Source organism: Urocitellus parryii, chromosome 1, assembly GCF_045843805.1.
Source record: "Urocitellus parryii isolate mUroPar1 chromosome 1, mUroPar1.hap1, whole genome shotgun sequence".
Classification (NCBI taxonomy): Eukaryota; Metazoa; Chordata; class Mammalia; order Rodentia; family Sciuridae; genus Urocitellus; species Urocitellus parryii.
Window position 1 is genome coordinate 216309891 of NC_135531.1, and position 12532 is coordinate 216322422.

Consider the following 12532-nt stretch of genomic DNA (forward strand, 5'->3'; position numbering starts at 1 on the left):
CAGGGTAGTGAAGTGTGAACCAGAAGGGCTTTTTCAATATTGGCTGGCCTTCAAATATCAAGGCTATAGAAAAACCAAGGGAAAGCACTTGCAAACATTTCACCCAAGAAACTTTCCTGAAGAGAATACACTGTGTCTTAGAAGTTATGCTTAGGGAATCATTGACAAGTTGATGCAAACATTTCACTACACATATAAGATCAAAAAATAAACGGCTCCCACTCCTGCTGTATCGAAGTACACAAGTTGTTCGTCACTCCCCGGTTATTTTGCTGCAGCCGGACTGCGGCACAAAACAAAAGTAAGAAGTATATACAAATTATATACTTGATAAGCTATACCACACCAAACAAAATGGGAGTAGGAGAAAAAAATGCAAAATAAGCTAATTAAGTGCCTTGTTAGTAAATAGATGGGAGTCAAGTGGAACAATTTAGATCAACAAACTGAAAGGAGACTAAGGACATGTAGGAGCACTAAGAAATATAATGATATTGACTAAAATTGAATTGTGGAAAGGAGAGTGTAGGATTCATAAGCTAATTTTATTATTTCTCAAAATAGGGAATCAAAATACAAAATACAGTGTCTGATGAAAAGGGGAAGGGATTAAAGTTAGTATATAAGATTTTCTTAGAACCAATCTGTAAATTTCACAAACTGCCTAATTCCACATAAGTAATATTCTATGTCTTTATATAAAGATAGCCACTAGAAAACAATGCAAATGTTACCAAACACCAAAAGAAAAGCAAAAATTGAATGAAACAACAACAAAGTGAAAAACAAAAGAAAACATAATAAAATACTTTGAGTATATTTAACTTATACTTGATAAACTAGAATATGTTAGTAGTAAGGAGACAGGCTCAGTGGTAAATTCCTGTAGTCTCAGATGTTTGGGAGGTTGAGGAAAAAGTATGGCTTGAGCCCAGGAGTTAAAGGCCAGTTTGGGCAATACAGTAATACATGGTCTCCAGAAAACAAAAACAAAGTAAAAAAAAGTGAAATAAATATAAGTACTAGGAAAAAAATCAATTTTTCAGTAAATGTAAATACCTAAAGCAGTTATTATCAGTTAAAGAGAAGTGGCATTATAAGTAACAAAGAAAAACCTAACTTACCATTACATAAAAAAGACAAAACTAAAACAAAGTCTGAAAGGTACTTTTTAAAATATAGAAAAAAAATGGGAAAAAAGATCCAAGTGTCATATTTAAGATGCCGAAAAACTGAGATGGAAAATTATTAAACATAAAATATAGCTTTTTTACTAGTAAAGCCCAAATTACAGTAATAATATTAAATTATTTATATGAATATTTATAAAATGTGAACATCAATGAAATAAGTACCAGTAGTACTATTAATAAAATTATGGGAAATATGAGGAGAAATAGAAACAACCTAAAAATCGAAGAGTATATTTTAAAGTCCAGAACATATCTGAAAGACAGAATGTAAGTAAGAGTAATAAGACAGCATCATAATAAGGTAGAACTTTAAAAAGTAGACAGCAAGGGCTGAGGATGTGGCTCAAGTGGTAGCGCGCTCGCCTGGCATGCGTGCAGTCCGGGTTTGATCCTCAGCACCACATACCAACAAAGATGCTGTGTCCGCCGAAAACTAAAAAATAAATATTAAAAAATTCTCTGTCTCTCTCACTCTCTCTTTAAAAAAAAAAGTAGACAGCACATACTTAGATTATATTCTTTAATAGTATATTCTTTTCATTACACATCATACATTCATGAAAATTGATAAAATAATAAAACACAAAACAAATATTAGAAAATTACAAAATAAGAAATACATGTGCACAACATTTTATGAATCTAACAAAGTAAAACTAGTAGTTATTAACAAAAATAATACTTTGTAAAAATACCTTTTCTACTGGAAAATTAAAAACCATCCACAGTAAAGAACTCTTGAGTTAAAAACTAAGAAATCAAAGGTTCCATATATTTTCGGAAAAAATACTGAAAATATTACATATCTGTATTGATAAGATATAGCTTATATGAATTTGAAAAGGTATATGACCTTAAAATCATATTAAGAAATTGATTTTTAAAGATAAACCAATAAATGGAAAAGATACAATAAAATAACCCAATAAAAACTGAATTAATAAAGATAAAAGCAAAATTTTGTGAGCTTAAATATTACAGAATTTAAAAAAATAATAAAAATTTAGTTCTTTGGAAGTAAAGTCACTAATTATTAAAAATCTAAATGGAGAAAATAAAACTAAAAAATGAGAAATTTAAGGAATGAAATAACCAGAACAGAGGAAAGTTTGGAAACATAAATTTGTTTTGCAAAATTCTATTAAAACAGATTTTACAAATATCAATATTAGCTGAGTGTGGTGGCGCACACCTGTAATCCCAATGACTCCGGAGGCTGAGACAGGAATATAGCGAGTTTAAAGCCAGCCTCAGTAAAAGCAAGGTGCTAAGCAACTCAAGTGAGACCTGGTCTCTAAATAAAATACAAAATAGGGCTGAGGATGTGGCTCAGTGTTTGAGTGCCCTTGAGTTCAAATCCTGGTATCCCCCCACCAAAAAATATCAAAATTAAATACATATTTCCAAGGAAATTAAATTTGTCAAAACAAACCCTAGTAAAAAAAATTGATATTTTGTTTAGATCAGTCTCTAAAAAGATGAACAAATTTGTCAAAGAGCCACTCTACGAATAAATACCAGTAGATGTATTCACAGAGGAACCAACCACATCTAACTTTAAAACTGTGGATTATCTCCTGTTTCAATGATTCCACAGCAAAGAAAACAGAGAAACTCCAAACTATTTTTAATGTATAATCACCTGAGAAAATTGCATATTATATGCAAAAATTACACCTCAATGTTCCTAATGAATATTGATATAGAATTCTAAGTTACTATTAGATGAGAGAATATTGCATATTGCAAAATGAAATGTATTGTGTTCTTTCAGGGATGTAAAAATGGTTCCATGTTTGTAACTTCATTTATAAAATACAACAGAAAGGAGGAATTACCAATTACCAGAGACGCTAAAAAGCACTTGTACAAATTTGAACATCCCTTCTTAATAAATGAAAGTCAATGGAAACTGCCTTAAAATTACAAAGTACATGCAACTCAACCCACATGCCATCATTGGAGTGATTGGGAAACACTGGTGGCATATACACAAACATCAGGAACAAGGCATGATAATGTTCACAGATAATTTCTTTTAATGATATATGGGAAGTAATAGCCAGCACATTCAAATAAGAGATGTACCCAAATTGGAAAGAAACAAAAATCTCTATTTCATATAATAGAATGTTTTAAAAACTCATTAGAATCAATGAATATGAAACTAAGAACTAAAACAATTTACTAAGATAGTAGGACATAAATTTAACAAACTGAAAAAATCAGCAGCTTTCATATATGAAAAAAAATTATTAGAAGATATCATGAAAGAGAAGATTTATATTAGCAACACAGGCAGCAGCAACAACAACACAACAATTTAAAGCCCATGAAGCAGATTAATCAAATGAGAAAAAATTTTAAATATTCCCTGAAAGACATAAAACTCATACTTAAAAAAGTAAATATATATTTTATATTCTTAGAATAAATGACTCAACATTATAATTACTTAAATACTCAAGTTAATTAATAAAGTCAAGGTGAATCCAATATAAATATCAAAAGGATTTTGTTCTGAATCTATAAAAGTTATTTATAAAGTTCATATTGAAAATTCATTTAAAATAACCCAAACCCCTAAAAATTAAATTCAATCAATGAGATCAAACACTAATTGTATATGTAAAACAATATAATTCTGAAGATAACTAACCATTAGAAAAAAACAAGTTCAGAGATAGCCCCAAATACATAATGAAGTACATGATAAAAGTGACATCTTAAATTTCTGGTGAAAATTTTAAATAAATGCTACTAGAACAACTGAGAATCACAGATAAAAATATAAACATGTACTGTACCACAAAGCAAAATATACTGCACATTTTAAAATATGAAATCATATAGATTCCAATAAAAAAGTAAATGTATTTACTACCTTGGAGTAATGAAGATTTTTCTGATTATGACTCAAGAATTCCAAAACAACAAAGGAAAAAGTTGGTAAGTAACCATATCAACACTCACCCCCATTCCCTTTTATTTAACAACAACAACAGACCATTCAAAGTAAAAACCAAATTATTTACTGGGAAAGCTATTGGCAACTTGTTTTAGAAATTGACAAGAAGAGAAAAAAGTAATAGAAAATGTGTATAGGAGATGAAGAGTTGACAAAAGAGAAATGCCCATGGTGCTTAAATATATGACCCTCACACATAATAAGGGAAACATAAGCTGCAGCTAATGGAGGTCCTTCCTACTTATAATGACTAAAAAATTCAAGAAGACTGATTCTGCTGTCTGAGTTCTGGGGAATAGGGATGATATACTGCTGGTGGTATGCAAAATGATTCAAATCATATGTATAGGAATTTGGGAGTATGTGGAAAGATTACATAGCATTAGCTTTTTGACTTAGGAATCCCACCTGGTAAACTTCTGAAGATAGTTTTGTCTTTAAGAATATATATATATATATATATATATATATATATACACACACACACACACACACACACACACACACATACACGCACACAATTCAGTAGAAGATTAGTTAAAAAATTACTATATATCCAAATCAAATCACTTCTAAAGCAGCTGATAAATTTCCTAAGGCACCAAAGGGAAATATCAAGTTTGACTTTCTTATATAGATCTATATTATTTCAAATGTAAATATATTTTGAGAACTGAATAAAAATGAAGAATAGATGCAAATTATTACAAGAACATCAAGAGTTTTATGCCTTTTACTTACGGTTTACAGTTTTGACTGGTAATATAGGGTTTACCCTCTCTGGGGAGGCAGCATTTTCCTCATCTGTCACATATTCGAAGTTAATGATGAACATCATAGCGACACCCTCTTGGTTTTTCACTGGAATTACGTGAGTGTTACAAATGAAAGTGGACCCTAAGGAGATGAAAAATAAAGTATTAGATTAAAAAAATGCCTTCATTTTACACTATCAGTAATACTAAATTTGAAATACAATCTTACAGAATTGTCTATCTTAGATAACCACTGAAATTAATTCAAAATAATTGATTTTCACTTCATATTTTATTGCATATGTATTTATTTTATGTATGTATAAACATACATAGTTTACAGGCTAATTTTGTTACCACACTTTGGAAAAGTGGAATGTAAGTCCCTTCAGCTTTTACATCATCCCTACAATAGTAAATATAGGGGGGATGGGAAAGGATGCATCATTTAATTTTTTTTTAGAAAAAAAGCTCTTAATCTTTCCTTATATATTTGCTTTGAACCTGAACTTACATAAGGTATGACTATATAAACATGAAAATAATCTATTTTGTAAAATCTTGATTTTAAAACACTAAGCAAATTTTGTCTTTTTTTTCTTTAATTTCTTGGACATAACTAATTAATTATAGACTTTGACTTATATATGTTACAATTATTGTGTAAAGTTCACAGTGCCCAAATTATTATGCATTTATTTGTTTTTTAATATTAGAAAATAAGAACAAATTTCAGTCTATATTACTGTATTCATTTGTTCCCTATTACTATCAACTAGCAACACTGATCCTCCAACAGATATATACAATACTGTTGACTCACTGACTTTTTAAAAATGATCCAACTTCTGACTGACTCCTTGGACTTGACTTCTAGTATTATCTCAAAGCAGTTTACATACATCCTTCCTTTTGGAATATCTCAAAGCAGTTTACTCACATCCTCATATGATGGAAATCTCACAAGGCAGAGATTGGTTTGGATTCTAAAATGTATTTTAAATGCAAATTATTCGGGAAGGGTTCTTGATCTCTCACAAAATAGTATTTTGACTTCTTTCTCTTTTTTTAATAGCTTAGCTGAGATCTTCATGAATCTTGAAGAGAGTGATATTTCAATGTATGGGCAAAAACAGATTGAGAGCCAGGTTGGTCTGGCATTGATCTTCACAGGGAATTTGAGAAAGTGCCTAGGACACCTGAAGGCTGGGAACAGGACCACTGGCATGTGACAGAAAGATGCAGTTGAAGCCCCAACATCTGCAAGGGCCAGTGGGTGCTAGTGATGTCCTACCTATCAAATCAGGTATGAGATAACTCTTTCCTTTCTTCCGACCCCTGCATCATGGACCCTCCTGTTGCCTGAGCTAAGATCAAAAGCTTTTTTCTGATACTACTCTAGATTGAGGACATCACAAGGAATAATTTTTTGAGAGTGGGAGATCTAATTATTATTTGTGAAACTGTTTCAGTGGGCAAATGTATTTTAATTTCCAATTTATTTATGAATACACTTTTAGAACACAGACTATTTTTAAGTTAGAGATGTCTATTATAAATCTATAATTTAGATTTCCACATATGGATAGTCTCCCAAATTTGAAATGGAAAAGACCTTATTTATAACAGAATTCATATATTTTATATGAAGGTGGCTTTAGTTTTACAAGTGTTGGAAAATATGCTTTAAGAATAATATGCAGCACCTTCTGTCTTCAGCTATATCTTCAATTCATTTAATAAAATAGTTAGCTAGAGCACTTGTCATAGTTTCCATGGCAACAAACAGGTTGACTTTAGTAAACAGAAAATAAGCAATTTAAGACTGTTCCATTAGAACTAAATATAGAAGTGCTTCAGGCCAGGCATCACAATACATATTGGTTAAACAGGGAGTCTGAAGAGCTGTGAGAAATAGCCATTATGTACTTTCCTAATGAACCAAAATATATATTGTTTTTTACTACTTAAAATGACATTTCCTAGATCATTTAGAATATCATTATGAATTCACAGATTTGATACTTAACAGTTTCAAATCTTCCAACATTTGGGGTACACTGCTAATCACAAAACAAAATATAAAATATGGATTTCTGAGAAATCCATGAGTATAGGATTTAAGGACAGAAAGCCAATAGGTGTGCAATAGAATATAGAGTTATTTTGTTTTGTGTAATAAATGGAAAACCATGTTTTTCAATACAAATGCTTTCAAATTTGCTGTCTAGTATTTAAAATCATAAAATTATATTGTTTCAGAAAAACAGTTGAGCTCTATGCATTGGCTGCACTGCCAATGCATAGATTTGCTGTCTACTATCATTGCTTCCTACATGTTTCTATTAAACAATGAACCTCCTTTACAGTTGACTGAAGACTCACGTTTACATGCTATTCACTTTTAGTTTGAAATTTAATATCTCAATCCATCTTGCATAGCCTTCTGGAAAGAAGACAATGAATGGAGATACATGGGACTTTGAAGAAGAGGAGAATAGAATACATTTTGCAGAGCAAAACTAGTTTAGCTTCCCAATTTCCACAACCTCCAACTTCAGTCAAGATATACTTTTTTAAAGTGACATTTCCCTAAGAAGTCATCACTCATACTCCTAAACATTTTTTCCTGGGTGAGATATTGGGGATAAAAGCAATGGAAATATAATCCAGTAAGCACCAATCTTTCACTGGAGAAAAAAATAGAAATATTCAATAAGGTTTAAACCAGGGAACTAAAAGAAAAAACTAGAAAAAAAGTCAAGAGCTTGTTAAAATTTATCTTATATCCAAATGAAATCAATAGTGTTTGCTAAAAAACAGCATATTTATACTATTGAAAGCAATATACAGATTCAGTGCAATCCCATCAAGATACCAATGACATTATTCACAGAATTTGGAAAAAAAAAACAATTCTTAAATTTGTTTGAAAGAATAAGAAACTCAGAATAGCCAAAGCAATACTAAGCAGAAAAAAAAAAGTGAAGCAGGAGGCATCACAATACCTGATCTGAAATTATACTACAGAGCTGTATGAACAAAACAGCATGGAAGTGGGAAGTGGCACCACAGTGCACACGAAGACCAATGGGACAGCATAGAAGACGGAGAGAAATTCACATATCTACAGTTGTGTAATATTTGACAAAGGTGCCAAGAACATATATTGGAGAAAAGACAGCCTTTTAAACAAATGGTGCTGGGAAATCTGGGTAACTATATATAGACAAATAAAACGAGATCCCTGTCTCTCACTTTGCAGAAAATTTAAGTTGAAGTGGATCAAAGACTTAGGAATTAGATGAGAAACTTCACAACTGCAACAGGAAAACATAGGGTCATTACTTCATCACTTATGTGCTGGCACCAAGTTCTTTAACAAGAAGATACACAAAGCACAAGAAATAAAATTGAAAAAAAACAATAAGTGGAATGCAATCAAATGAAAAGTCTTCTGCACAGCAAAGGAAATTATTAAGAGCTTGAAAAGAGAGCCTATACAGTGGAAGAAAAATCTTGGCCAGCTACTACTCTGATAAAGGATTAATATTCAGAATATACAAAGAATTTAAAAAAAAAACAACCAAACAATTCAATCATAAATGGCCAAAAGAATTAAACAGAAACTTCCCAAAAGAAGAAACACAAATGGCTACCAAATATATAAAAAAATATATATATATTCAACACCATCTCTAGCAGTCGGGGAAATCAAAACTACATTAAGATTTCATCTCACTCCAGTCAGAATGGTAATGACCAAGAATACAAATAACAATAAATGCTGTCAAGGTTGTGAGGAAAAAGGTATACTTGTACATTGTTGGTGGGGTTGTAGACTAGAACAACCACTCTGGAAAGAAGAATATAGATACATTAAAAAATCTAGGGATGAAACCACCATAAAACTCTGCTGTCCCCCTGATTGGTATTTTCCCCAAACATCTAAAATCAGTATATTAGAGCAATACAGCCACATTAATGTTTATAGTATCACAATTCTAAGTGTCTAAACTATGGAATCAAACTAGATGCCCATCAATAGATGAATAGATTAAGAAAGTGTGGTCTACATACACAATGGAGTTCTACTCAGCCATAAAAAAGAATTAAATTATGGCATTTGCTGGTAAACAGTTGGAGAATATCATACTCAGTGAAATTAGCCAAACTCGTAAACTCAAAGGTTGAATTTTTCTCTCATGTACAGAAGCTAGATTAAAGTAAAGGAAAGGGAGAGGGAAGAATAGGGTAACATAAAGAACCAATAAAACATAAATTAATAGACAAGTGAAAGGAAGGAGATGGCAAAGAGGAGGGATTATGAACTAAAATCAATTTCCATGCAGGTACGAGTTTGTCAGGATGAACTCTCAACTTCCATGTGTAATAAAACTAATTTAGAGAAAAAAAATCATACTTGCAAGAACATTATCCATTATTTGTAAAGGTGTATATGCAATTATATTGAACTAGTATTAGTTAGACTCAGGTTCATTTCCAAATTTTGTGTCGTGAGTAAAAACACAAATGCCCTGAGCCATTTATGAAATAGCTCTCTCATTTTTACTAAAATTTATAAATTGCAAAAAAGTTCAAATATTGCTATTGAGCCAGCAAACTGAGGGTTATCTGAATAATTATGAAAATTGTATCTTCATTAATAAAAATCATTTAAAAATACACCTAGCTGCATTTTATTTATTTTTTTTTATTTTATTTTTTTTTTATTTATTGTTGGTCGTTCAAAACATTACATAGTTCTTAATACATCATATTTCACAGTTTGATTCAGGTGGGTTATGAACTCCCAATTTTACCCCGTATACAGATTGCTGTATCACATCAGTTACCCTTCCATTGATTGACAAATTGCCTTTCTAGTGTCTAATGTATTCTGCTGTCTGTCCTATTGTCTACTATCCCCCCTCCCCTCCCCTCCCCTCCCCTCCCCTTTTCTCTCTCTACCCCTTCTACTGTAAATCATTTCTTCCCTTTGTATTATCTTGTCTTACCCCTCCTTTCCTCTTATATGTCATTTTGTATAACCCTGAGGATCGCCTTCCATTTCAATGCGATTTCCCTTCTCACTCCCTTTCCCACCCACCTCTCATCGCTGTTTAATGTACATCTTCTTCTCAAGCTCTTTGTCCCTACCCTGTCCTTGTTTACTCCCCTTATATCAAAGGAGTCATTTGGTATTTGTTTTTTAAAGATTGACTGGCTTCACTTAGCATAATCTGCTCTAATGCCATCCATTTCCCTCCAAATTCTATGATTTTGTCATTTTTTACTGCAGAATAATACTCCATTGTGTATAAATGCCACATTTTTTTTATCCACTCATCTATTGAAGGGCATCTAGGCTGATTCCACAATCTTGCTATGGTGAATTGTGCTGCTATGAACATAGATGTAGCAGTGTCCCTGTAGCATGCTCTTGTTAGGTCTTTTGGGAATAGACCGAGAAGGGGAATAGCTGGGTCAAATGGTGGTTCCATTCCCAGCTTTCCAAGAAATCTCCATACTGCTTTCCAAATTGGCTGCACAAATTTGCAGTCCCACCAGCAATGAACAAGAGTGCCCTTTTCCCCGCATCCTCTCCAGCACTTATTGTTGTCTGACTTCCTAATGGCTGCCAATCTTACTGGAGTGAGATGGTATCTTAGGGTAGTTTTGATTTGCATTTCTCTGACTGCTAGTGATGGTGAGCATTTTTTCATGTACTTATTGATTGATTGTATGTCCTCCTCTGAGAAGTGTCTGTTCAGGTCCTTGGCCCATTTATTGATTGGGTTATTTGTTATCTTATTGTCTAATTTTTTGAGTTCTTTGTATATTCTGGTTATTAGGGCTCTATCTGAAGTGTGTGGAGTAAAAATTTGTTCCCAGGATGTAGGCTCCCTGTTTATCTCTCTTATTGTTTCTTTTGCTGAGAAAAAACTTTTTAGTTTGAGTAAGTCCCATTTGTTGATTCTAGTTGTTAACTCTTGCGCTATGGGTGTCCTATTGAGGAATTTGGAGCCTGATCCCACAGTACTTAGATCATAACCAACTTTTTCTTCTATCAGATGCCGTGTCTCTGATTTAATATCAAGCTCCTTGATCCATTTTGAGTTAACTTTTGTGGATGGCGAGAGATAGGGATTCAGATTCATTTTGATGCAAATGGATTTCCAGTTTTCCCAGCACCATTTGTTGAAGATGGTATCCTTCCTCCATTGCATGCTTTTAGCCCCTTTATCAAATATAAGATAGTTGTAGTTTTGTGGATTGGTTACTGTATCCTCTATTCTGTACCATTGGTCCACCCACCTGTTTTGGTACCAGTACCATGCTGTTTTTGTTACTATTGCTCTGTAGTATAGTTTGAAGTCTGGTATCGCTATACCGCCTGATTCACACTTCCTGCTTAGCATTGTTTTTGCTATTCTGGGTCTTTTATTATTCCATATGAATTTCATGATTCTCTTTTCTATTTCTGCAAGAAATGCTGTTGGGATTTTGATTGGCATTGCATTGAACTTATAGAGAACTTTTGGTAATATTGCCATTTTGATGATGTTAGTTCTGCCTATCCATGAGCAGGGTATATTTTTCCATCTTCTAATGTCTTCTTCTATATCTTTCTTTAGGGTTCTGTAATTTTCATTGTATAAATCTTTCACCACTTTTGTTAGGTTGATTCCCAAGTATTTTATTTTTTGGGGGGATATTGTGAATGGAGTAGTTGTCCTCATTTCCCTTTCAGAGGATTTGTCGATGATATACAGGAATGCCTTTGATTTATGCGTGTTGATCTTATATCCTGCTACTTTGCTGAATTCATTTATTAGCTCTAATAGCTTCTTTGTAGACCCTTTTGGGTCTGCTAGGTATAGAATCATATCATCTGCAAACAGTGATAATTTAAGTTCTTCTTTTCCTATTTTTATGCCTTTAATTTCTTTCGTCTGTCTAATTGCTCTGGCCAGTGTTTCGAGGACTATGTTGAACAGAAGTGGTGAGAGAGGGCATCCCTGTCTTGTACCCGATCTTAGTGGGAATGCCTTCAATTTTTCTCCATTCAGAGTGATGCTGGCCTGTGGCTTATCATAGATGGCTTTTACAATGTTGAGGTATGATCCAGTTATCCCTAATTTTTCTAGAGTTTTGAACATAAAGGGATGCTGTACTTTGTCGAATGCTTTTTCTGCATCTATTGAGATGATCATATGGTTCTTATTTTTAAGTCTATTGATGTGGTGAATAACATTTATTGATTTCCATATATTGAACCAGCCTTGCCTCCCAGGGATGAATCCTACTTGATCATGGTGTATAATTTTTTTGATATGTATTTGAATCCGATTCGCCAGAATTTTGTTGAGGATTTTTGCGTCAAGGTTCATTAGAGATATTGGTCTGTAGTTTTCTTTCTTTGAAGTGTCTTTGTCTGGTTTCAGAATCAGGGTGATGTTGGCCTCGTAGAACGAATTTGGAAGTTCTCCCTCTTTTTCTATTTCCTGAAATAGCTTGAAAAGTATTGGTGTTAGTTCCTCTTTAAAGGTTTTGTAAAACTCTGCTGTATACCCATCCGGTCCTGGGCTTTTCTTAGTTGGTAATCTTTTGAT

The 12532-nt window shown here is 32.7% G+C and overlaps 1 protein-coding gene across 2 annotated transcripts in view; it reads right to left on the minus strand.

The window, feature by feature from the left end:
• Kcnh7 (potassium voltage-gated channel subfamily H member 7) overlaps positions 1-12532 on the minus strand; it is a 457046-nt gene that overhangs the window by 142069 nt on the left and 302445 nt on the right. For both annotated transcript variants that reach the window (XM_026393098.2, XM_026393099.2), the window contains exon 3: positions 4903-5058. In XM_026393098.2, coding sequence (XP_026248883.2) covers positions 4903-5058 — 156 coding nt within the window. The remainder of the gene's footprint in view (positions 1-4902; positions 5059-12532) is intronic.